This window comes from Dama dama, chromosome 20 (genome assembly GCF_033118175.1).
Source record: "Dama dama isolate Ldn47 chromosome 20, ASM3311817v1, whole genome shotgun sequence".
NCBI lineage: Eukaryota > Metazoa > Chordata > Mammalia > Artiodactyla > Cervidae > Dama > Dama dama.
Genome location: NC_083700.1, coordinates 78,295,142 through 78,322,496, shown reverse-complemented (window position 1 = coordinate 78,322,496; position 27,355 = coordinate 78,295,142). Strand labels below are relative to the sequence as shown.

Genomic DNA, 27,355 nt, shown 5'->3' with positions numbered 1-27,355 from the left:
ATCAAGGCTCAATGTCTAGTATCATATGTATGATACAGAAAGGGCACAGTTGGGCTAGAGCCCTGAATGTTCGATTTTTTTTGTCCAGTGGTCTTGCAAAGTCAGTTAAATCATCCCCACTTCGGAAGTAGAATGATATATATGTTGCTGATGTTTTGTATGGATCTGGAGTGTCGTATCCTTTTAGGTGAAAAAATAGTGGAAAAGGTACAAATTACCTCCATTTAAGTTAAGTAAGATGTCTGAATTCCTAAAGAGCCTGTATTCCTCACACTCAGAACTGTGCTGTCAGCAAAGCAGTGCTTGATTGCCGCGTCACACAGGAAACTTCCCCAGAGCAAATAAGATGCTGCGTGCGGCCTTCTCAGCGCCTGGAGCGCAGCACCAGCCTTTGTTCAATGCCTTCTCTAACATATTTTGATTTTTTGTTTTGTTTTTAACCCATAGGTTTGATAATGACTGTAAGTAAACCCTGTTATTTTGGAAACCTCCTCCTGGGAATTGTAGGTGTGGATGTGAACCTGGCTTACATCCTTGAAGACGTGACGTATTACCAAGACTCCTTGGCGTCCTATACTTTCCTCATAGATGACAAAGGTAATCTACTAAAACTTACATAGGAAAGAACGGTTTCTTTAACATCCTGAAGAAAAGTCATCTGTAGATATTCTGATACTAACAAAGTAGGAAAGTGATGGTATTTGTAGAAAAAGGGTGACCAGGACTACTTATTTGTCGTACAACACCGTAACGATGGCAGAATGAATCTAAAGATTGCGCATTTGTTTCTATCTTGTGTTGAAGGGTAGGTAATAGTTACTTGTAACCATCAGGAAATTAGACTTGAGGATTGAATGAAACATGCAAGTGATCCTTTGGATCTTTTTTTGGTCTATATTGTTTTCTTAATATTTATTGACATTAAGGTTTATGTGATAGATTTTATAAAATGAAAACCAAATGGTCAGTACCTCCCAAATATTCTTGACTAGGGAGATATTCAATAAGACATCTTGCTACACTTCCAAAGTTTTATGCAAGAAAACATAAAACAAGTTCAGGTTTTATTGGACTGCTGAGTTACAGACTGAGAAGCTGAGTGTTGAGCAGCCCTCCCAGAATATCCCACATTTCAAACCTATGATGAGCACTTTTATTAGAATCAGTTCTTCCTTCAACGTGTTTCCCATAGTGTGTGTGTGTTTTTTTTTCTTATTTCAGGGTATACCCTTATGCATCCATCTCTTACCAGGCCATATTTACTCTCAGAACCCCCACTTCACACTGACATCATTCATTATGAAAATATCCCCAAATTTGAGTTGGTTCGGCAAAATATCCTAAGGTAAGGAAAAGGTGAGGGTCATAATATCTTGTTTTTTTCTCAGAGAATAGGATCCATGGAGGTCAAATATAAGTGTTTATAATAGGAAATAAAGCAAGTATATAAATTATTTTAATGTTATCAAGAGTATGGTTTTTGATATAAGAATAGTAGCCAAAATTTTGTTTACTTTGTAAAGTAGATAAGATCTCTTAAAACTATTATTTGGGGGAAATGTCTTATAAATCAAATTCTTATGTTCACATTGCCTTTAGTTGTAAAATCAGATATATCTCATCTCATTTTTAAAGATACTCCAGTTATACCAAGTTGGAAATTGTTGGCAGACTAAGAGGTTAAGTTGAGGACCAGCTCTAGAGCGTGCCAAAAAATAGCTTGGCAAAGCACTGTCCATTCCAAGTTGACAGCACAATCATATACAACATTTTCTCTTGAAATAAGGAACAGATTGGATTTTTTCCAACCGTGATACATTATTTTGGCAGATGGTAACCTATAGAGAAATGGGTCTTTGTGCTCATTGGTTGTAAATTAATGACTGAGTGATTTGAGACAAGTTAGTCTCTGGAAAGAATTAGAATCAGGGGGGGCAGGGATAGAGAGGAAGGAATGTTTTCAGTGCAGAGCTGACATAATGCTTTTACAAAATTGAAAATCTCACATTATCTCTTTCAAAAGTGATGAGCTTCATTGCTTTTCAAAATCAGGACGTGGTCAGTGACTCACAGCATCTTCCCTGCCTTTAATTAAGTGCTTCATTTTATGTTTTGCCTGAAGTATTTCATTCTGTTTGCCAATGCAGCCTCCCTCTGGGCAGCCAGATTATCGCAGTCCCTGTGAACTCATCTCTGTCCTGGCACATAAATAAGCTGAGAGAAACTGGAAAGGAGGCCTACAATGTTAGCTATGCCTGGAAGATGGTGAGTGCAAGGAAGCCTCCTTTGCCTCAAGGAGGTGCAGGATGCAACATTCCTCCTCATGCAGAAATTCTAGGGAACTTCAGTTTGGTAATGTTACTAATCTGTTTTAAAGTGATTGGAAAAAGAAGAGATTCCATAGAAATGGAATTTTTTTTCCTTTTTTGTTTATAAAACCAGTAATTACTCATGATGAATAAATCAAACCATATTAAAAAAAAATAGATAGTGCACTCTGCCCTTTCCCCTCCCGAGTTTGACCTCCCATTTCCCAGAAGTAACCACTTTGATCAATTTCAGGAAACTTAGCTTGACCTCCCATTTCCCAGAAGTAACCACTTTGATCAATTTCAGGAAACTTACTATTCACACACAGGCATGTATCTCTGTGTGTGAAAACACATTCAGTGGCTCTGTACTTCATTACATAGATCGACCAACTTTCTTCTGAGTCGCACTAATACACATTTAGATTGTATCCAATTGGAACAAGGAGATCAAGCCAGTCAATCCTAAAGGAAATCAACCCTGAATACTCATTGGAAGGAATAATGCTGAAGCTCCAATACTTTGGCCACTTGATGCAAAGAGCCAACTCATTGGAAAAGACCCTGATGCTGGGAAAGATTGAAGGCAAAAGGAGAAGAGAGCAGCAGAGGATGAGATGGCTAAATAGCATCACTGACTCAATGGACATGAGTTTGAACAAACTCTGGGAGATTGTGAAGGACAGGGAAACCGGTGTGATACAGTGCATGGGGTCGCAAAGAGTTGGACACGACTGAGCAACTGAACAACAACAGTTTGTTTTTATCATTTTCAACATAGATTGTGGAAGCTGGGCATTGAAAAGGAGCTACACAAGCATGAATGTCCTCCACTGATGCCAAGGAAAAGAAAGATTTAGATTAGAATGTGTACTGCTCCCATGTGCCACAAGCAGATTGCTAGCCATCCCTGTGATACCCACTGCAGGTTTCTTTCACTAGCCTCATTCAGACTCTTGAGCTTCAGGGGACTTCCCTTGTGGTATAGTGGTTAAAAATCCACCTTGCAATGCAGGGAACACGGATTGAATTCGTGGTTGGGAAACTAAGTTCCCACATGCCTCAGGGCTGCTAAGCCCCATATGTCACAACTAGAGAAAAGCCCACTTGCCACAAGGAAGATCCTGCATGCTGCAGGGTTAATTTTTCACATCAGAAAGAGTGAGCCAGACACCAGAATTCTGAATTGAAAAATGCTTTTATATTTAAAATTGGAGATTGCTTATCTTACAGTATATCCTATTTGAAATAAATAAATATTTTTTTAAAAAAGAGCACTGAGCCTCAAAGAATCATAGAGAAATAGAATCTGACACACACCACCCATCTTAATTAATGTTTTTGCCCTTTACTCCCTCTCCCAAGCATAGCATAACAGTGCTATTATGGGGCCCTAAATACTCTCATTCGAAGAGCTTCATTGGAGAAGGCCCTGATGCTGGGAGGGATTGAGGGCAGGAGGAGAAGGGGACTACAGAGGATGAGATGGTTGGATGGCATCACCAACTCGATGGACATGGGTTTGAGTAAACTCCGGGAGTTAGTGATGGACAGGGAGGCCTGGCGTGCTGCAATTCATGGGGTTGCAAAGAGTCGAACACGACTGAGCGACTGAACTGAACTGAAATACTCTAATTGACCAAAAGAAGAGTAGACTTTGATTTTTTTTTTTTTTTTTTTGGTCATTCAGTAATAATCATTAAACTTAAAAAACAATCATACTCAAGATTCCCTTGGAAGGCCATTTCTGATGTTTTTAATATATGTTGTTGATCCTAAATGGATCTGTTTATTCATCCCTTTAAGTATTGCTATTGAAGATTGACTGTGAACTAATAAGGACAAAGACGAATGATACTCCCTGCCCTCACAGAGCTTCCAGCTTAGCAGTGGATGCACAGTCAACTCTGTGCAGTATCTACATAGGAATGATAGGAGTCTCTAGACATGACTCTAGATATGATACATGCCTCTAGATATGATACATGCCTCTAGATATGATACATGCCTCTAGATATGATACATGCCTCTAGACATGACTCTCTTGTGATCTTCTTATTTGCTTTTTAAAGAATCATAAGGCAACAGCAATTTCTAAAATGGAAATGAAACTAAACAAAATAATAAGACCATTTGAGAAGCTTATGTTTATCAGCCTAATTCTACTGATATTTTGCTGATAATACAGATCTGAAAAAAGTCAATATCTGTTTCAAAACTCTCTGAGACAGCTCATTTTCAGGAATTTTTTTCTTTTTAGAATGATTATACCATCTACCCTTTATAAACATACAATTTTTAAATAAGGACTAATTGCTTAATTTTTCACATCAGAAACAGTGAGATAGACACCCGAATTCTGAATTGAAAAATACTTTTGGATTTAAAATTGAAGATTGCTTATCTTACACTATATCCTAATGGAAAGCAACTCAGGTACATCCTGGTAAAAAAAAATCTGTATTAATATTTGTTGGCTTTAAAAGAGATAGAAGGAAATAGAGGCATTTTAAGACCTTCTTTGTATAGTAAATAAACCTGGTATTAACATTTTGGGAAGTATAATCTTTATAAAGACTGTCTTTCTTCCATGATACTGGCACATTTTGGCCACTCTACTTAGCCAAATGAATATAATCATGTAATCACTTCAGGTAGAAGTGTTAACTTTCTCAGAGTTCTGAAATTGTCAGTTCAGTTCAGTCGCTCAGTTGTATCCAACTCTTTATGACCCCATGGACTGCAGCACGCCAGGCTTCCCTGTCCATCACCAACTCCCGGAGCTTGCTCAAACTCATGTCCATTGAGTCAGTGATGCCATCCAACTATGTCATCCTCTGTCGTCTGCTTCTCCTCCTGTCTTCAATCTTTCCCAGCATCAGGGTCTTTTCCATTGAGTCAGTTCTCGCATCAGGGTAGTCAAAGTATCAGAGCTTCAGCTTCAGCATCAGTCCTCCCAATGAATATTCAGTGTTGATTTCCTTTAGAATTGACTGGTTTGATCTCCCTGCTGTCCAAGGGATTCTGAAGAGTCTTCTCCAACATCAGTTGTCAAGAACATCACTGTTAAGTGAACATTATTTAAAGTGGTAATAAATAATGAGATTGAAGTTAAAAGGCTTGCCTGATTACCCAGGAACAAGAACAAGAATTTTTAAGCTTTCTTTAGCTACATCAGCAGGAGGAGGGCAGTAAGTACTCTTGTCCTCCGGAATGAAATGGATTTTTCAACTAAATATAATTTAAATAGATTTAGTTGATGTTGATAATCATTGGTTAAACTGCTTAGCATCCATAGATATGGCAGATATTGATGGATTATTTCACTGAGTCAATTTAAATGTAACATGAGAGATTATGTTAGCAGCATTAAGAGATTACTACTTTGTCACTATGCAATGCAAGTCTGTCTTTGAGTATTGAGGAGGCTACATGCTGTGACAGAAGGAAATACTAACTAATATCAGAAGGTATTGCAACATTCCAGTGTTGTACGGGCATGGTTCACTTCAAAACATGAATCCCATGGATAATCAGTGGAAAAAACCACTCCCCACTCATGAAGGCCTCTTCTAGATATGTTATACATAGTTCCTTAATGCAAGCAACTACTTTTTCAGCTAAGAACACAATAGCAAGGAGACCTATTTTGAAATCTGTTTTCCTTTCCAGCTAGAAATTATGAAGTGTTGATTTTAGATGCTTAGGGTAATTCTTTTTTTTTTTTTTTTTTTCTTTTCTCATATAATTGACCCTTGAAGAGAAAGGCAGAATTTTTATCTTACAGAATTGACTTTCTTTCTCTTACAGAATTCTTATAAGAGAATAAGAATTCTCTTATAGAACTTCCTGCAGCACAGGAAGCAAACTCAAAAGATGCTGAAACAGGAAGAGGGCAAATAGTAAACGTCACTTCAGAATACTCTGTCACTTTCTAACTTGTTGGGTTGAGGAAGAGGATTAAATTTGCTAATGTAATTGAATATCCTTGGCAGCAGTACTTGAAAGCAGTTCCAGGAAGATGCAAATTCCCCTGTGTTTAAAAAGATTCTGCAGCCATCCTCAGAAACCACATATTACTCTTGACTCTAATCTGCCTAGTTAAAAAATTTCTCCCTGATTGTTAAATTATCTTATGAGTTGCTTTGATTCTGACCATCTTTTAGTTCTGACTTAGCTGGTTATCATTCTTTTCATTTATTTACAACCCACCTTTAAAATATATTCTGTTTAGATCTTAATATAATGAACTTAGAGAAGATTAACTTATTTTTAAGTCAAGGAGCTAAAACTACATAGCTTGACTTGGCTTTTGATTCATATAAACATTTTTCCCACCAAATTTTATTCAAGCATCCATTTCTAGGAGCGAAATGAATCTGAAAGTACGCCTGTCTCTATAGAGGAGCTTAAATTAGGCCAAGTTACAACACACTTGCCTTTCCTGGTCTGAAAGGACAAGTCAGGCCGGCTTTGCTCGGAAGCGATAGGGTTTGCACTTTTCATGAGTGTGAGATCCTAGTCACCTCTAACCAAGAGAGAAGAAAGTGTTCATTGGGAATAGAATGAGTAAACCAGATTCTGTACAGGCTGTGTTATATGGATTCATAATTGGCATTTAAAATAGTCAATTCTCGGAACACTCATTGCAAAACCAACTGTATATTTTACAACGCATTTCCAACCCAAACAGAAATAAGTGTTGTATTCTTATGCCATGTTCCAGCTTGTATCCATTAGCTTAAATAAGCAAAAGAGGACTAGGGTTACTGTTTTAGAGAGACTATTTTCTAATCCCTTCATCAACTCCATGATTTTCTGTTACATGAATTAAGTTCCCTTGATCAGAAAGAAAAATAAAAAATAGAAAGTGTAATTTTTTGCCAGAACCATTTTCTGTTACACCATCTTCCTGCCTTTCCTTCACTCATCATGTATTTTTCTGCGTGGGTTAGAAGTAGAGATAGCACAAAGTAATGTTGATCAACTTACTATCTCTAGGAACCTTCATTTCTGTATTAACGTTTCTTTGTCAATTTTCCAGGTCCAAGATACTTCCTTCATTCTCTGTATTGTGGTGATACAACCAGAAATACCTGTCAAACAACTGAAGAACCTCAATACTGTTCCCAGCAGCAAGCTGCTGTACCACCGCTTGGACCTACTGGGCCAGCCTAGTGCTTGCCTCCACTTCAAACAGCTGGCCACTCTAGGTAAAAACCCTGTGCTTTTCCATTTCCTTTGTGGTCCTCCTCATAGCAGCTCACCATGAGCGTCAGTTTGAATTTAGATGCCGAACACCTTCCCAGGTGGCTCCGTGGTAAAAGAATCCATCTGCCAATTCAGGAGATGCAGTTTCGATCCCTGGGTCAGGAGGATCCCCTGGAGGAGGAATTGGCAACCCACTCCAGTATTTTTCCTGGAAAAATTCCATGGACAGAGGATCCTGGTGTACTATAGTCCATGGGATCTCCAAGAGTTAGACATAACTGAGCATACTGAATACCTTCAGTGCCAGTGTGGGGAGACAAATAGAAAAACCCCTTGAGGCCTTGCCTTGTTTCTGGTTCTCCATCAGTCACTGAGATGAGGATTTGTGGGCTGGTGGCTTATTCAGGATGAACTCTCAGAAGAAACAAGTGAGGAAGTGAAGTTAACAGGAGAAGGAAGAAAGAAGAAAGCAAGCCAGAATTTGACCCTAGTCCTCAGGGGGGCTTTGGAGTGTAAATTACATTGCAGAGCTTGCCCAGACTCAGGAAAGGGAGCTGGACTTTCATATTCCTTAGTCACTTTCAGGTTTTTGCTAAAGCAGAACAAAGAGGTTTTAGCAGCCCAAAGAATGTCCATCAAACAGAGTGGTAGGTATGGCCCACTAGAGACAGGCACACAGATAATGAAGATGCAGGGGTACAGCATAGGTGGAAAAATGGTAAAGAGTCCAAGGGTAGCACTCCTACATATCTACATAGTGTATCTGTACCTATCATAGATCCCTGTCTTCAAAATCGCTTAGGAGATAGGCAAATAATTCAAAGAAACTAAAAGGGAATTTGCATTTGTTCTGTGCCCAGTATTTTACAGCCATCATCTGAGTTGGCCTATTACAGATGAGGACTTTTGGGCTTAGCAAAATATTGGGTTGGCCAAAAAGTTCGTCTGGGTATTTCCCTATCATCCTGTGGGAAAAGCTGAACAAACTTTTTGGCCCACCCAAGCACAACTTTCCCATGGTAACACAGAAAGAAGCGAGGCTCAGATGTGGTTCATGCTTTTCCCATGCCTGATATCCCCCTTTTATTGCATGCTGCCGTGTGCCAGATGCATACTAGGCATCTGTGGTGTATGTTATATGTCACAGTATACTCACAATACTATCAAACATATTTTCTTTTTCACCTTTGAAAATACTTGGAAGTCATCATCCATTCTCCAGTTTCAAAATGAGAGCACTTGTGTTCAGGTTTCTTTTCTGCATTCCATCCTACAGAGTTTCTGCCTTGATAGGAGATCAATAGAGGAGGCCAGCCTAAGTAGTTTTATCTATGACACACTCCATCAGTGTGGAAAACTTAGATGGCCAGAGATGTCAACTTGGATTTTACATTTCCTTGTTTGTTGTAATTTAGGTTTGAGGGGATGGGGTTTGCCCTCTGTTTCTATACAAAAGAGTGAGTGAGTGATTGAGTGAAAGTCACTCAGTCGTGTCCAACTCTTTGTGACCCCATGGACTATATAGTCCATGGAATTCTCCAGGCCAGAATACTGGAGTGGATAGCCTTTCCTTTCTCTAGGGGGTCTTCCCAACCCAGGGGTCGATCCAGGTTTTCACGCCTTGCAGGCAGATTCTTTACCAGCTGAGCTACCAGGGAAGCCCCATACAAAAGAGAATGTCCTTTAATTCATGTTTTTAAGAACTACTTAAAGAAAAGCTAAGATATGCATAATTCCCTTAGTCACTATGGGAAACACTACTACACTACTGCTGGTGAAAATGAGGTGATAAAAAAAAACTATTTTTATTTATTATTTATTTAATCTTTGAAAAAAATTTTTATTGAAGTATGGTTGATTTCCAAGACCAGTCTTTTAAAATTTGGTACAGCAAAGTGCAGCGGCTTTTCTTAATGGAAAAAAAAAAAAGCTCAAGCCTAGATTTTTTGTTTCCTTCAGATAATCCCTCATAGCTATACCATCGAGTATGGTAGCTAATAGCCACATGTGACTATTGAGCACTTAAAATGTAGCTAAACCAAGTTGAGATTTATTGTAAGGATAAAATACATACTTAATTTTTCGTATTGATTACATGTTAAAGTGGTAATATTTGTATATATTGGAGTCTATAAAATACACTAGTAAAATTAACCTATTTGGTTTTCCTTTTCTTCATGTGGCTACTGGAAATTTTTATATCACAGTGGGGGATTACGTTGTATTTCAGTTAGATGGTCCTGCTCAGTTGGACATTTTCACTCCCAGAAAATGTAGAGTTTTATCAATGCCCTACATTACATTAGCCCTACATTACTTAGGACTAGTGAGCTGGTCTGGGGCACACGGATAAACCTTATGCCAGTGTCCAACTTCCACTGGGTACTCTTTCCACTGTACAGCCCAACTTCATTTTGGCTGTAGAACTCCCCCAGGGCAGTATGTGAAGAGATCACTGAGGATAGTTTAGTATCAGTTGGTAATGAAAGTGAAGCAGGATAATGCAAATTTTTTTAAAAGAAATGGAAAATAAGGGAAACAATGGCAAATAAGTGGTTTTTACCTAATTCCATTGATGATGGGGATTTAGAGGCAAGGTATTAATTTAGATCGGAGCTCCCTTCCAGAGGTCTGAAGGATGGGGCAGTGTCTTTCTTGGTACACAAAGAGGGACAGAGGAATTTTGGAAGAGTACATCATCCTGTGCAGTTGCGTACACAGGTATGTAAGTACCATGTGTCTTATGTATGTAAGAGCTATGTGTCTAGCTTCTAGACATAAGACTTTGGGCCCTGTTTCTTGGTTTTTCCTCTCCTTCTATCCACATCACTACAAGGAAGGTCCCCTCCCCGAGTTGTCTCTCCTCCCCTTCTGGTCCAACTCTTATCCCTGAGATGTCTTTTATATCATTGTGTTGTTCTAATATTGTTGTTTTCCTTTTTTTTTTTTTTTTCTTTATTCTTATCTCTGCAATTGGGTCCTAAGTTCTTTGAGTTTCAGAACAGTCGTCTCTCTCTGGCACACCTTGCACTGAAGGCCCCCGAGCATATACACATGAACTCATTGCTAGGCAACCTAACCTTTTTTCAGCCACTGGCTTTCTTTTCCTTGATATGGATATAATAATTACTCCCAAGCTATACCTTGATGATATGATAGTTAATACTGGAAGCATTGTGTTGTGGTAAAGGAAGACTAAGTAGTTTTGACCCATCCTGCTCAGTTCAACCAAAAATCCTGGATGGAACCTTTTTTAAATTTTTTGAAAATTATCAGAGAACTCACCTAATTGGTAATGGACCAAAGTCCAGGAGCTTATAAGAACCCAAAGAAGAAAGCTGTCATCTAAAACTGGTCATTTTTATCAACCCAGAAGAGGGACTTCCCTGGCAGTCCAGTGATTAAGGCTCTCTGCTTCCAATGCAAGGGGCTCCTGTTCAATCCCTGGTCAAGGAACTAAGATCTTAAATGCTGCGTGGTGCAGCCAAAATGCAATAATAATAATAATAATCAATCCAGAAAATTGTGCTTTAGGTAGCTTCTTCGGGCTAGGGAGAGGGACAAAAATCAAATCCAAGGTTCTCAAAAGGTAGAGACTTACAAGTGAGACTGCTCCCTTCTGCCCTCTGCTTCCCCCCCACACACATACCTACTTTTAGCAGAGGTCACAGAGGACTATATATTTAGGGTAAGAATGAATTGGAACTAAGTCAGCCCTTGTTGTGAGATTCTTGTCTTCTGAGTTGTCTAAGGAATCTCAAGCATTAGCTCATCATGGACTAGTTGAATACCGTAGTGTCCCAGTGTAGCACTTGGGTAGTTATCCTGTCTCGTTGGAAGACTTTCCACCTCCCCATCCTGCCTCATTTTGGGATGTGGCACAGCAATCCTTTGTGGAGGATAATATTCCCATCCTGTTGAGACTCAACATTTACTACAAAATTGTTTGTAAGACCAGCATCAAGTGACAGAAAACCAGGCCACAAGGAAATGAGACACCATGAGTGAGAACTAACAAAGGAATAGAAAAGGACCCACAGATTTAAATGAGATAAGACATGTGATACTGCTTTCTAATACTTTTAAAAATATACAATTGAAGAGTAAAATTTCAAAGACAAAGATGTAGTGTTTTTATTTCATAATGTAATTCATTGCGAGGATTTCTGTCATAACAGTACTGGGTTTTTCCTGTTAAGTAAGACCAACATGAGAAATGCTGGGCTGGAAGAAGCGCAAGGGGGAATCAAGATTGCCAGGAGAAATATCAATAACCTCAGATATGCAGATGACACCACCCTTACAGCAGAAAGCGAAGAAGAACTAAAGAGCCTCTTGATGAAAGTGAAAGAGGAGAGTGAAAAAGTTGGCTTAAAGCTCAACATTCAGAAAACTAAGATCATGGCATCTGGTCCCATCACTTCATGGCAAATAGATGGGGAAACAGTGGAAACAGTGTCAGACTTTATTTTTTTGGGCTCCAAAATCACTGCAGATGGTGATTGCAGCCATGAAATTAAAAGCCGCTTACTCCTTGGAAAGAAAGTTATGACCAACCTGGATAGCATGTTAAAAAGCAGAGACATTACTTTGCCAACAAAGGTCCATCTAGTCAAGGCTATGGTTTTTCCAGTGGTCATGTATGGATGTGAGAGTTGGACTAGAAAGAAAGCTGAGTGCTGAAGAATTGATGCTTTTGAACTGTGGTGTTGGAGAAGACTCTTGAGAGTCCCTTGGACTGCAAGGAGATCCAACCAGTCCATCCTAAAGAAAATCAGTCCTGGGTATTCATTGGAAGGACTGATGTTGAAGCTGAAACTCCAATACTTTGGCCAACTCATGCGAAGCGTTGACTCATTGGAAAAGACCTTGATGCTGGGAGGGACTGGGGGTAGGAGGAGAAGGGGACAACAGAGGATGAGATGACTGGATGGCATCACTGACTCGATGGACATGAGTTTGAGTAAACTCCGGGAGTTGGTGATGGACAGGGAAGCCTGGCATACTGCGATTCATGGGGTCGCAAAGAGTCAGACACGACTGAGCGACTGAACTGAACTGGACTGAATACCAACAATTACTCCATTTTCATAGATTTTATTTATGCTATGTTTAGTTGTTCCCATCTGTGAGAATAATTTTTTTTAGTTGGATCTTGCATCGACTCCACTTTTATTCCATTTTTTCTTATTCCTCGATAATCATACTAATATGAACAGTAAGAGTCAAAACTTTACAGAGACACGTGACTTGTACACGGACTGTTCTAGATGCTTTACATTTATTAAATCATTTTCTTTGTGTATATCAACTTATTTAATTTTCACCCTAACTCTGTAGGATCGGCACTGCTATTTCCCCCACTTTGCATATGATAGAAACATCACATATTTTCTAACTTGTCCAACGGTCACACAGGCTTCCCAGGAAGTACAGTGGTAAAGAATCCACCTTCCACTGCAGGAGATGTAAGAGACATGGGTTCAATCCCTGCATCAGAAAGATCCCCTGGAGTAGGAAATGGCAACCCACTCCAGTATTCTTGCCTGGAGAATTCCATGGACAGAGGAGCCTGGCAGGCTATATAGTCCATGGGATTGCAAAGAGTTGGACATGACTGAGTGACTGAGCCTGCCACAGAACATCACACAACCAGGAAATGGTGGAGCCCAGGTCCAACCCAGTCTGACCTTATGTCATGTGCTACCTCCGTGGTCCAAATAAGTGTGAGATGTTATATGTGGATCTAAGGTATGTTGGGGCTTACCTCATGGCTCAGCTGCTAAAGAATTCACCTGCAAAGCGGGAGACCTGGGTTCAGTCCCTGGGTTGGGAAGATCCCCTGGAGAAGGGAAAGGCTACCCCCTCCAGTATTCTGGCCTGGAGAATTCCACGGACTGTATAGTCCATGGAGTTGCAGAGAGTCAGTATGTTGAATAGTTACATTCTCAACCCTTGTGTCTCTTCATGTTTACCCAGGACTGTAAGCTCCCTGTAGGGAGAGAACGTGACCTTTGTCCTGCGCAGCTCCCTCCAGCTTTCCTTAGGAGTGCCTCTAAGCCCCTACGGCTGACAGACGGGCAGAGCCTTAGCCAGGCTTTTGTCTGAGCCTGAGGTTCAGGCACAGGTTCTCAGGCCTGCTTTGTTTGCGTCTCTTTCAGAAAGCCCAACTGTCATGCTGTCTGCTGGCAGCTTTTCCTCCCCGTACGAGCACCTCAGCCAGCCAGAGACAAAGCGCATGGTGGAGCACTACACAGCCTATCTCAGCGACAACACCCGCCTCATTGCCAACCCGGGGCTCAAAGTGAGTGCCGTCCTGGGGCCCGCATTTCTGCTACGCCCCTCCACAAGCCCGGGAGGGGATGCTGCAGTGAACCTTTGAAGTGGGAAGCCGGCCTCTGGATCTGTGCCTCTCAGCTGGAGAGCCAGAAAGACAGAGTGTGAGGCCCAGGGGAGGCTGGCCGGCGAGGACCCTTCTGATGGATTAAGAAGCCCTGTGGGCCAGATGCAGAATATCTTTCAGGTTTTAGATGCAGTAGAGGCTTCCTAGGTAGGCGGGGTAGGAGTTAAAGACCAGAGAAACTTTCCCAGCCCCATTTTTCCCAGGGGGATGAAGTAAAGTGCCCCTACTGTCTGCTGAGATAAATATGATGAAGTTTAAGGAGCAGAGATTTAGGGGATGTGTGTGTGTGTGTGTGTGTGCGCGCGCACACACACGTGCCTGTGTATGTATTTAATTATTTAATGCTGCACTATAGGTTCTTTCCTCATAAATGCAAGAAAGCCTAGCTAGGATGAACAACTGAGTAAGTCACACATCCACTGGCTGTATTTCAGGAAGCTTTTGTTTTCACCAAGTTTGGCTGTATCCATCTGCTGTGGAAAGATTTTTAAGGAGTAATTGGGCTTGGCTTCCCTGCAAGAGAGCTTTGGGAAGCTCTGCCAGCAGGCCGTTCTCTTTTCATGTGAGTCTTAAAGGATCCCCGCTATGTCTTCCTTTGTTTCCCAGTTCTCTGTCAGAAATGAAGTAATGGCTACCAGCCACGTCACAGATGAATGGATGACACAAATGGAAATGAGTAGCCTGAACACTTACATTGTCCGCCGTTACATAGCAACACCCAATGGCGTCCTCAGAATTTATCCTGGCTCCCTCATGGACAAAGCATTTGATCCCACTAGGAGACAATGGTGAGTTTTAGGGGCTTCCATTATCAAAGGTTCTCCCCCAATCCTGGAGAGACATGATAAGTACACACAATAAAGCAACTTCTGGCAGTCATATTTAAAGAAGATACTTTTCATGGCAGTGAAAATATGTTTTTGAATTGTTTTTTAAATGTGGTGTGAACAGCAGCTTTGTGGGCTTCCTCTGTCTACAATGCTTTTATCTCTTTATTGAGCTGTTGAGACTGAAATGCTTTATACTTGGCCATTTCAGTTCCTAGTGGTTTGATTCCCACCTTATATGCAGTGTGTCCACAATGGATATACTTAATGTCACTGCATATGATCATGGCATCAAATTATAGCTCATCTATGACCTGTGAAACATGACATAAAAACTGAAAAATACTTTTTCACTTCAAGGATTTATTTTTACTCTGATTTTCAAAAGCAAAAGCTGGTCAGGTAGTATAGCAAGAGGCAACCTGGGCACAAAGACAGGGTTTCTCTTCTCGTGCTGCTTAGTAGCCGAGTTACTCATGAGTTAGCTCATCTTTTTTACTGCCTGTTCTCCCACCCTTCCCAACCCACGGCACATTTTTATGTGCCCCAGTTCTGTTTGTTCCTACCTGATTTATTAATCTTTGGTTTTGCCTCTAAAACATCTATATTTTTTAAAGCTTATGAAAGCTCACATATATACTTTGTTCAGTATCTTTTCAAAAGAGAATTTCATAATTTTATTGACCTCTTGCTGTTGCTGCTATAATCATATATAAAGGGTGGGAAGCCTTTTGAACTTAAATGTAACATAAGCACAATTTACAATATTTTTTTAGGTTGCAAGCTCACTTTTCTTTGAAATGTGCAAAGTTGTTCATACACTAAAGTAAGGACTTTTTTTGGTCTCCATCAGGTATCTCCATGCAGTAGCTAATCCAGGTTTGATTTCCTTGACTGGCCCTTACTTAGATGTTGGAGGAGCTGGCTATGTAGTGACTATCAGTCATACAATTCATTCATCCAGGTAATATTTCTTTATTTTTAATTTTCTTTTTAATTGGAGGATAATTCCTTTACCAATGTTGTATTGGTTCCTGTTGTACAACAACAGGATATACTTTTTCCCCTCCCTCTGGAGCCTCCCTCCCATCTCACGTCTCAAAGTCATCACAGAGCACTGGGCTGAGCTCCCTGGGTTACAAAATAGCTTCCCGCTAGCTATCTATTTTACACATAGTAGTGTGTGTATGTCAATGGGGCTCTCTCAATTCATCCACCCTCTCCTTCCCCTGCCAGGTAATAGTTCAATTAATATTTACTCATTTCTTGAAAACGTTAAGGATATTTTGAAAATCTGAATAGAATAGTAGATAGCAAGGAGTAGCAGCAAAGGTATGACATTTGATATGGGCAAGCTGGGATTTGAATATCTTCTCTGTGTTATCTTGGATTTCCTAAACTTCCTGATGTCTGTAAAATGGGGATAATACTTACCTTACAAGGTTATCATGTGATTGAGTCAACAAAAAGCACTTAACCCTGTTAGTGGCCATGAGGGTGATTATGAAGAAGAAAAACAGAGATGTTAAATTCAGTAAAGCAGTTCCTGGAAATGCCAGTCTTAAACCAATCAAAAAAATAGCACCAAGCACTTGACAGTTATTGTTATCAGAGAGTGTTTTCCCAAGCAAAGCATACTGCTAGTGAAGGAAAAAATGTATCAAGACAAAATTCTTACCTCTTGTATTTGGGTTTCTTTAGAATTATATATGGCAACCCACTCCAGTACTCTTGCCTGGGAAATCCCATGGATGGAGGAAGGAGCCTGGTAGGCTACAGTCCTTGGGGTCACAAAGCATCAGACACAACTGAGTGACTTCACTTTCACTTTTCACTCTCATGTATTGGAGACAGAAATGGCAACCCACTCCAGTGTTCTTGCCTGGAGAATCCCAGGGATGGGGGAGCCTGGTGGGCTGCTGTCTGTGGGGTCGCACAGAGTCAGACACGACTGAAGTGACTTAGCAGCAGCAGCAGAATTATATAGGAATTTGTTGTTGTTGTTATGATGGTTTTGTTGCTGTTCTTACTTTGTCTTTGCACTTTCTTGAGAAATTCACAGCATGTTGAAAACTGATTTTTCCAAGAAGGCTATAAAATGTCAGTATCACTGTAAATATGTTTAGGGTGCTTTATATTTCAGGTTTTTTAGGTTTCAGTATTTAAACTACAAATGTCAGTGAAATGTTGGATAGGGAGGAAAGTCAAACACACTGTTTTAATCCCTTCATTGTACAAATCATAATTTTTTCCTTAGCAACCAATAGAGATTATATCTTGACTGGTATCTGTAATGATGCCTTAAAATTTATGGGAGACAGATTTTCTTGCTAACTTTATGCTTTTCACTGGTGCTCATTATATATCAAATGACTGACATCAGTAGAATTCTTCTAATGCTAGTTCATTGGGAACAAGAATTGGGAAGCAGTGCTATGTGGAGTTTCAATAGCATGACCTGCGTCTCCATGGTAAGCAGGGCACTGTTGCCAGCCAGATATTGATTTCTTTTCAGGGCATGGTATCTATTTGGCTTCATCACATATGAACAAGCAAACATTCTTTTAGAACAAATCTTTTCAATGTTTTTAGTAACAGACCATCTATAAGGCATATACCTACTATTGTCTGAATAGCAAGACTTATCTTTTCTCTCATATATTCTAGTCAATTGAGAAAAAGTAAACAGAGGTGTTTTCTTTGAGGGGACAGCAGTCACCTTGATATTTGATGACAAGGACGTGGGCTGGAATCAGGCTCTTAAAGGTGATGCTTAGAGCAGGAAGAGGATGCCTACCTGTGTGTGTCTTACTTATTCCTTGACTTATCCCTTGGTCTGGCTTCTCCCGCCAGCCACTCATTATCAAGAACCATTAACTTTTCCTCCTACACAGTATTGTTTTGCTGTAGGGGAGGCAGGGGGATCACAGAGGTGCAGATATTTATGCTCGTGTACTTGTTTTTGTCAGAATTTGAGTGGGTGGAAGAATTTCTCATTTATTTATAAATATTTATCATGTCATCCCAAATGAAGCATGATGGAAATAGGATGGACTTTCAAGTTAGAAAATATCTTAGGTTCAGTTCCCTTATTTGGTTATTGTTTATGATTCAGACAGTGAAAGAATCTGCCTGCAATGCAGGAAACCCGGGTTTGATCCCAGAGTCAGGAAAATCCACTGGAGAAGGAAATGGCTACCCACTCCAGTATTCTTGCCTGGAGAACTCCGTGGATAGAGGAGCGTGGTTGGCTAGAGTCTATGAGGTCCCAAAGAATTAGACACGACTGAGCGACTAACACTGATAGTATATTTAGACTACACAAGTTTAGCTATTTAAGTTTAACAAGAGTTAAAAGGCCTGTCCAACACTCATTCAATGAGAGTGTATCCAGGAATAAGTATCTGCTCATGCCTTGATCAATATGCAGTCCCATGGACTTGATTGTTTGAACATTTTCCTTAGGTGAGCATGTTTTTATTATTTAAAACCTTCTATTTTGTTCACTGCATAATTTAGAATGCAAGTCAACTACTGCTTCTGGTTTTCAACCAAGGCAACCACAGCTTTAACGAATGTGTTCATAGGTGGGCTCTGCAAAGGGACTTCTTCCAGATGAGTACCAGTGACTTTGATCTCACATGCCAACTTGAGAACCTGCTCTCCCCTAAGATGGATTCTACTCTGAAAAAGCAGATTTGCCATTTACTGTCTGTATGACTATTAACAAGTTCCTCTTTTGCCTTGGTTTCCTCACTTGCGAAAGAGGGATATTAGGATCTACCTCAAATGATGATTTAAAGATTATTTTAAGTAATATACATGAACCTCCAAGAACACTGCATGGCCCATGGCAAGGGCTCAATAAATGTTAAATGTTTTTATTAGTATTATATTCCATGATTCTCTGAGCCTTGTGTGTAAAACAGAGGTAGCAATGCCTGGGTTGAACTGAAAAAATGAAAATTATAGATAATGCATGTAAAATGCTTGCCAATGTCAAATCCTCAATAAATGGTAGTTACTTTTATTATCACGCTATTCATGCTTTAAATTTCTGGCATTTTAATGGGTCAGAAGAGAGAACTTAAGCTAATGTTCAACTTGTGAAGCACTCTAATTCTCCCTTGGTTTTCAAATGCAGTTGGGCTGCACGCTTGAGGACAGGCTTTTCAGTGCTCACATATCAATTACACAGCTATAGCAACTGTGCTGATTCTTTCATCAGCATTATTAGTGGCCTGAGAATCTAGGTGTTTGTTCTTTGGAGGATGATAATGTGGTAGAAGTGACGAAGTACAATCAGTGATTAAGGAACTGGTCAGACAAGTCTTTGGCAGTGAAAATCTCACCAAAGTGCTGCAAACAGCATGCAATGTTGCGCTGAGAAATGTAGGTTTGGTTTCATTTTCCTGTGGTATTCTTTATAAGTTGCTATGGTAACCATGGACATTTTTCAAATGCAGGTGAAAATATGAATGCTAGACTTCCAAGGGCAATATATATGCTTTTACTTCACAGCGTTTATCATATATGGGAGCAGATGGCAGGCATGCAAGGGAATTTTAGAAACAAAATCAACTTGTCCCCAAAAACCTGAATTGTATTTTTTACTAAGGCAGCTATAGTGCTATAGAAAGAACCAGATTTCATACTGGTTTCTAAGCCATAAGTAAAAAGTGATTGATAACCATTCTAAACCTAATTTTTCATTTATAAAATAGGAATCATAATTCTTTTCTGATGTCTTCAAAGGAAATTAAATAAATGGTTTAAAATCGCTTGGAAACTTTTGAATGCCATGCAGATCTAAGGAGGCAGAAAACCTGTTGGTTAGCAATATACAGCCTTTCCGGGTAGCACTAGCAGTAAAGAGTCCACCGGCAGGAGACATAAGAGACGCCAGTTCAATCCCTGGGTCAGGAAGATCCTCTAGAGGAGGGCATGGCCACCCACTCCAGTATTCTTGCCTGGAGAATCCCCATGGACAGAGAAGCCTGGTGGGCTATATACCACAGGGTCTTAAGGAGTTGGACATGCCTGAAGTGATTTAGCATACAACACACATGCTTTGAAGTTAAAGGCCCTGAGTTTAAATTCAGGCTTCCACTAAATATTCACTATGTGACCTTAACCAAACACTTAATCTCCCCAAGCTTTGGTTTTCTGGAAGTACTGCCTCATAAGGTTTCTGTGAGAAATCACTGAAGTGATGTATTCAGATGCCTACCAGAATGCCTATCAATTGTGAACATTCAGTTTATAGAAGCCATTACCGTCATAATGATGACTATTAGGCAGACTCATCTCTCTTTCCTGAACAAGCCAGAGGAGTTTAGACTTCTTTTGACTAGTACTTCAGCAAAATATTACATCTACAATGTACAAATCCTGTAAGGTAACTGAGTCTTCAACTGTTCCCGTGGTAGAATTTAAGCTACTTAAGTAATAATAGGAGCTCTTTGTGAGGCAGTAGCCTCTCAAAGACAATCCCACAACATGGTCTTCCCCCATCCATGCCCAAAATAGCTCTGATAGAAATTTATTTATTTATTTATAGCTGTGATGGGTCTTCGTTGCTTTCAGGGTTTTTTCTCTAGTTGTGGTGAGCAGAAACTACTATTTATTGTATTGCACAGGCTTCAGTAGTTCTGGCTCTCAGGCTCTAGAACTCCGTGGCATGGTGACCTCCCCAGATCAGGGATCCAACCTGTGTCTCCTGCATTGTCAAGCAGATTCTTTACCACCGAGCCACCAGGAAAACCTCAGAAATTCCTTTTTTTATATGTTTGTTCATTTGGCTGCACTAGGTTTTTGTCGCAGCACGTGAACTCTTAGCTGTGACATGGGATCTAGTTCCCCTGAGCAGGGATCAAACCTGGGCCGCCTTCCATGGGAGCACAGAGTCTCAGCCAATGGACTATTAGGGAAGTTCCTGATGGAAATTTCCATTGCAGGTCTTGGTCCCCTTTTCTAGTTTTGTTTTGTTTGCTTCAACAGGAGTGAGGGGTCAGTGATGAGGGTTGAGTTAATATGTTAGGATTAATGTTGACAATCAACAGTTTGTCTGTATGGCAAAGCTAATTTCACTTTCAAGTTTTGATTTTCCAGAAGAAGATTTTACTTTGGGAAGTTTCTTCTGAGCTTCAGCATCATTTTTCTTTTGGTATTTTTCTTAATGAAGAAATTAGGCAGATAAATAACGGTAATGATGGGCACTTGAAACATCGCATGTGGAATAAACTTCAAATTTTTAACCAGTATAGGAATATTGGAGTTCATTGGTTAAGTTAACCCAAGATCCTTCAACTACCCATGAACATAAACTAAGAAGAACCTCAGTTCCAATGAAATGCTTATGCTTCTGATATATTTAGCAATTTCTCTGAAAGAATAAAATGTTTACTCGCTGTGTAGGCCTGAGCTTAAAGCCATGTTTAGTTTTCTTTAAAGTAACTTCTCCTTATTAGGTATTTTCAGTATATTAAGCAGCTTGCTAAGCTCTATAAACACACTCTCCCATTTAATCCCAGTAACAGCCCTTTGACGTAGATACTGTCATTAACCGCATTTTCAGATATGAAAGCTGAGCCTTAGAAAGGTTAAGTAGCATCCCAGGAGCCAAATAGATAGAAACCAACAAGGCCAGGGTTTGAGAGCTAAAAGGCCAGCAAGCATATTTGTCCTCCCCAACTTCCTCTGTGTTTGCTCCTATTTTTGCGAGAAACATTTTTGAGTGGAGACAGTACTGGCCTATGAACCAGGAGAGTCTTGTTCTAGAATATGAGCTGGTTTTGAGTAGAGCCAACTTTATAGTGTTGCAGGAAGAAAGTGAAACATTGGTTTTACTAAATTTTGTATGACCTAAACTAGTTAACCTTTGAGATCTCTATTAAATGGGATATATAGATTAATAACTATAGATTTTTTTCATTATCTATAAAATGAAGGAAATAATGACATCACTCAAGCTTCTTGTCTAAAGGCTCCTTTTGAAGACTGTTGGTTGCTATGGGGGAGGCATATGGGGAGGAAATGGAGTGGGAGGTTGGGGTTAGCAGATGTAAGCTTTTATATATAGAATGAATAAACAACAATATCCTACTATAGCACAGAGAACTATATTCAGTATCCTCTGATAAGCCGTAATAGAATAGAATATTTTTAAATGTGTAACAATCACTTTGCTAAACAGTTGAAATTAATACATTATAAGTCAACTATATCTCAATTTTTTTTAAATTGAAGAAAAAAAAGTTTCTTGTTGGGAGGAACCCTGAGAGCCACGTATTAAACCTCCCATCTGATACCTATCTCCCCCACCCCCATATTCTTGACAAAGAATAATCCCACCATTGTCTGAACATCTATAGTTCAGTTCAATCACTCAGTCATGTCTGACTCTTTGCGACCCCATGGAATACAGCACATCAGACTTCCCTGTCCCATCACCAATTCCCAGAGCTTGCTCAAGCTCATATCCATTGAGTCGGTGATGCCATCCAACCATTTCATCCTTTGTCATCCCTTTCTCCTCCTGCTATCAATCTCCCAGCATCAGTGTCTTTTCCAGTGAATCAGTTCCTCACATCAGGTGGCCAAAGTATTGGAGTTTCAGCTTCAGCATCAGTCCTTCCAATGAATATTCAGGACTGATTTCCTTTAGGATGGACTGGTTGGATCTCCTTGCAGTCCAAGGGACTCTCAAGCATCTTCTCCAGCACCACAGTTCAAATCTCCATGTTATGCTACGTTGGTCATTTAGTTAATTGTTTCTCCAAGGGTGGAAAGTGTGGAGAACAGTGAGCATGTGTTTCTGAAACTATACCATGTCCTATGATTGAATATAGTTTTTGCCTTTAAATAAGACACACCTCTTACTCTTACTGATCTTTTTTACGTGAAGTACACAGCTGTCTTCCGGGCATACTGTGGCTGTGATGGGCATTGATTTCACGCTTAGATACTTCTACAAGGTTCTGATGGACTTGTTGCCAGTTTGTAACCAAGATGGTGGCAATAAAATAAGGTAAGCCCTTCAGGGACTGTGTATCCTAACTAGCTGCATAATACAAAGACAAGGATGTCTAGTGGAATGCCAGCCACCTTGTCATAGCACCAGAAACTGAGTCCAATGCCTAGGTGTCCTGCTAAGGAGGTTTTTATTCTTTTAATTTCTAAAATGCGTGTTGCTAATGACTAAACAAACAGATTTGACTTCTAACAAGGGGAGTAACTGTAGCACAAAATTCTCCAAAACCTCTTATTTCTCTAGTAGTCAATAATTACAGGTTTCCCATATCTTGGGTGCTAGAAAGACCAGAGGGTACTCTTGGGTAGTACTTTTGATGTGAACTTAGTTATTAAACCAAAGCCTTTGTGAGATTTTCAGACACTTAGACTTTGTACATTTTGTTCCTTTGTACATTTCCCCAGAAAGAGGCTCATGGAACCGAAAGTCTTTGCTGCCTGAATTTCAGAAGAGCATGTCTGATCAAAGCAAGGGCATTCCCTTGATTTAATACAGGCTGCTTTTTAAAATAGCTTTCTTATTTCCAACTCATGGCCCATGCTTCATGTCCCTGCTAAATTTCACATTGGCCTTTAATGGGTAAATGCAGGATTCACAGCAAATTGTTATGATGAATGGAGAGTAAAACAGAGCAGAATATAGTCTTGATGAAATCAGTTCTAGCTTCACTTATTTAGTGTTATCATCAAATATATTTTTGTATGTCTTCTGCATTTAAGAAGACATATATATAAAATATATATAAATATATTTTATATATATATAAAATATATATAAATATATATAAAATATATAAAAATTCTATATTTTATATATGTTTATCATTGAAAGAAGAAATTGTATGATTTACTTAAAATTTGTGCCTGTAAATACTCACAGCTGCTTCTTTCACAGTCTCCCTCCCCAGGAAAAAAAGAAGAGTCTCGCTTTACATGTTTTTGCAAAAGATCGTTGAGCCCATCTTACATAGTCTGGGTGGTCACATTCTTATGAAGTATATAGGTGAACTCAGAGTCAGGTATAACTCTCTGACCTTAAACCTTATGCCAGGTGATCCAGCACCTCGAGAATAACGTGTCTGTCACCTGACTGCCAGCCTTCCTTCATTTAGTCCATGCACATTTATTGAGGACCTGAGATAAATGCAGTTTGTGTTAGGACTAGCAAGATAAATGCTCTCCAAAGCATAGAGCAATGGCTTCTATGAATGAGGGATGTCCTTGTCTTGGTATAGGTGCTTCATTATGGAGGACAGGGGATATCTGGTGGCACATCCAACCCTCATCGACCCCAAAGGACATGCACCCGTGGAGCAACAGCACATCACCCACAAGGTATTTGTCACGAAGTTGGAGCCCAGTTCTCAAGTGGCCTGCGGCTCACTAATGACATGGCATCTGTCTTCTGCTTGGCCTTGGTAGGAACCCCTGGTAGCGAATGACATCCTGAACCACCCCAACTTTGTCAAGAAGAACCTATGCAACAGCTTCAGTGACAGAACGGTCCAGAGGTTTTATAAATTCAACACGAGCCTTGTGGTAAGGACTCCTCCACGTTCTCCTCTCCCATCTGGCTGTGGAGTTGCAATGGAGTCATGGTTTCTGTCTGAATGTGGGTTACTCCCAGCTGTTTTCATTGCCTGGGAACTAGAGTGATAGGCCGTGACAGTCCAGCTCCCCAGTTTGATTGTGGGATATAAAGCCCAGAGTGGATAAGTGAATGTTTTAAGGTCTCACACTTAGTATTTTGCCTTGGTTTTGTTTGTTTAAAGACTCATCCAATCTAAGCCCTTTGAAATGTCTGCTGCAGTCTCTTCCCACATTCTTGTATAAATACATGTGGGATGAAACAGGGCGGATGACTAGAAACTAAGCTAATTTGGCTTTAGTAATTTAGGGAGACTGAGTAATCTCCAGAAGACAGGAAGAGAGGACCACATGGTGCCACACTCACGTAGATCATCCAAAAATATATTTTTTTTTAGTTTAGAATACTCTATTATGATTTGAGATGCTACAAACTTACCTGGATATGGTTAGAGTCCTTAAGGATATACTTATTAATTTGTACATAATCCTAGAGACAATGGGTCATGACAGAATCGACATTCAAAAAGTTATTCACAAGAGGTAATTTTATTCACAAATCATTACATGTATCATTAAAAAAAGTAATTATAAAGGACTTCCCCGGTGGTGCAGTGGTTAAGACTCCACCCTCTAATGCAAAGGTTGCAGGTTCTATCCCTGGTCAGAGAACTAAGATCCTACATGCTGCAGGATACAGCCAAAGATTTTAAAAATTAGTAATAATCATAAAGATGTATTTGGTTAAATGAAAATCCTAAACACAAGCTTGGAAAAAGTGATTGCAAAAACAATTGTCTGGGGAAATAGAAGAGTTTTTTAAATGAATATATTAATAGGTTAGTGTTTTCAAAGCAGGGGAAGTCATTGTTACTCTGTTCTGCCCCCATACTTTGAGGAGCACTTTCTATAAAGGAGACATGGGCAAACATGAGTGTGATCAGAGGGAGGCTGTCAGGTCAGGCTGTCATATGAAAGTCTGCCTTAGTCAGCATATCTGCTGTCATCTGTACAATGACTTTCTGAGCCTTCAGGAGACAAGCCACGATGCCCCAGTAGAAATTTTTCAAAATGCAAATTTTAGTGGAATATGAATTAGAATAAATTCTTAACAGCCCAAGTTATTCCAAAATGGAATTGGAGCATTCCTGGTTATTGGAGCTAACAGGCCGATAAGCCTATGTTATTGCTTATCTTGTAAAGGAGGGCGTGTTCCAGGCAGTGGAGAATTCATCGAGACCTCTTGAAGACCCTTTCAGTGCCACAATTCTCAGAGTTAGGCTTATCCTCACTATGCACATCTAAGGGAGGACTGGCATGGAAATAAGAATGGGATTAAATAATTGGCCCACTACATATGACACATGCAGAAAAATGACCGTATTCAACTTTACAATGCTGCTTTAGAATCTTTGGCTTTCAGATAATTGTAGACATTTCATGAAGCCACCTATCACTTTTTTTGTGATAGAATGAAGAAAAGGATGCTCACTTTAGTTAGATTGTTTAAATATTCTGGAAGCAGAAAACTGGCCTCTTAAAGAGTCTTTGGTTTTTAAATAATTGTATTATTCTAGAATAAGAGATTTGTTATCCAAGGGATGGTGAGGGGGAGACAGGGGGTACATGTTTTTGGCTGATTCAGTTTCGCTTTGGATAAATTTTAGGCTATTCTGTACCTGAAAGTTGTCTTTATTGCTTCTTGCAGTTATTTTCATTTTATATCATTATGTGTTTTAAAAAAAGAAAAATTAGAGAAAGAGCTATCAAAACATATCCTGTCACCATGTACTGCGCTGTGCTTAGTCACTCAGTCGTGTCCGGCTCTTTGTGACCCCATGGATTGTAGCCCACCAGGCCTCTCTGTCCATGGGGATTCTCCAGGCAACAGTACTGGAGTGGGTTGCCATTCCCTCCTCCAGGGGATCGTCCCGATCCAGGGATTGAACCCTGGTCTCCCGCATTGCAGACGTCTTTACTGTCTGAGCCACCATGGGTAGAAGAATAACATACACACACTGTTAAATGAGGTCTATCTCTGACTGATGGTAATTTTTATGAAAATTTTATGTTTTCCAAATTTGTAGCAATGACTGTATAATTACTGTTTTAATCAGAAGTAAAGATTTGTTGTAAGCTGTTTTCAGGATGGTAGAGCTGAATCTTTGCGTTGTTGTCTGTCACTTCTGACACGTCTGTTGTCTACAGGGGGATTTGACGAACCTTGTGCATGGCAGTCATTGTTCTAAATACAGGCTGGCGAGGATCCCAGGAACCAATGCATTTGTGGGCATTGTCAACGAAACATGCGACTCTCTTGCCTTCTGTGCTTGTAGCATGGTAGACCGGCTCTGTCTCAACTGTCACCGGTAAAAGTGGGGTGGGACATACTCTCTGTTTACCACCTATTGAATATCTTAACTGATGCCAACTGTACCATATATATAAAGTGCTCAGGTGTGTCCTAAAGGAAAGTCCTGGTTGCAAAAGCATTTAGAACTGTTGTTTGTAACATCCTTGTCCAGAGAACAGTGGATTGAGGTCAGTTGAATATTTAAACCTTTGGTGATAGCTTTTACTGCCTGTTTTAGCTAGCTCATGTTGCCTTTATTTCACCTCCCTCAGTGTGTGTACAACATACAGTTTATCAACCCTCTGCATAGTAACTCCTTTTGCTTTTCAGAATGGAACAAAATGAATGTGAATGTCCTTGTGAGTGCCCTCTAGAGGTCAATGAGTGTACTGGCAACCTCACCAATGCAGAGAACAGGTAAATAAAAAATCGTGTATATATATACCCACATACACAGACATATATATATTTGTGGGCTTCCAAAGTGGCACAGTGGTAAAGAACATGCCCACTAATGCAGAAGACATGGGTTCAACCCCTGGGTCAGGAAGATCCCCTGGAGTAGGAAATGGCAACCCACTCTAATATTATTGCCTGGAAAATTCCATGGCTGGCTAGAGTTCATGGGGTTGCA

At 39.9% G+C, this 27,355-nt stretch overlaps 1 protein-coding gene across 3 annotated transcripts in view; it reads left to right on the top strand.

Moving 5' to 3' along the window:
• The window catches only part of CACHD1 (cache domain containing 1), a 229,998-nt gene that overhangs the window by 187,719 nt on the left and 14,924 nt on the right, over positions 1-27,355 (top strand). For 2 of the 3 annotated variants that reach the window (XM_061121691.1, XM_061121690.1), the window contains 12 exons: positions 448-597; positions 1,222-1,345; positions 2,148-2,265; positions 7,354-7,522; positions 13,682-13,824; positions 14,530-14,711; positions 15,604-15,714; positions 22,657-22,779; positions 24,017-24,116; positions 24,204-24,320; positions 26,577-26,737; positions 27,052-27,138. In XM_061121691.1, coding sequence (XP_060977674.1) covers positions 448-597; positions 1,222-1,345; positions 2,148-2,265; positions 7,354-7,522; positions 13,682-13,824; positions 14,530-14,711; positions 15,604-15,714; positions 22,657-22,779; positions 24,017-24,116; positions 24,204-24,320; positions 26,577-26,737; positions 27,052-27,138 — 1,585 coding nt within the window. The remainder of the gene's footprint in view (positions 1-447; positions 598-1,221; positions 1,346-2,147; positions 2,266-7,353; positions 7,523-13,681; positions 13,825-14,529; positions 14,712-15,603; positions 15,715-22,656; positions 22,780-24,016; positions 24,117-24,203; positions 24,321-26,576; positions 26,738-27,051; positions 27,139-27,355) is intronic. The other variant, XM_061121692.1, reaches the window with a different exon arrangement.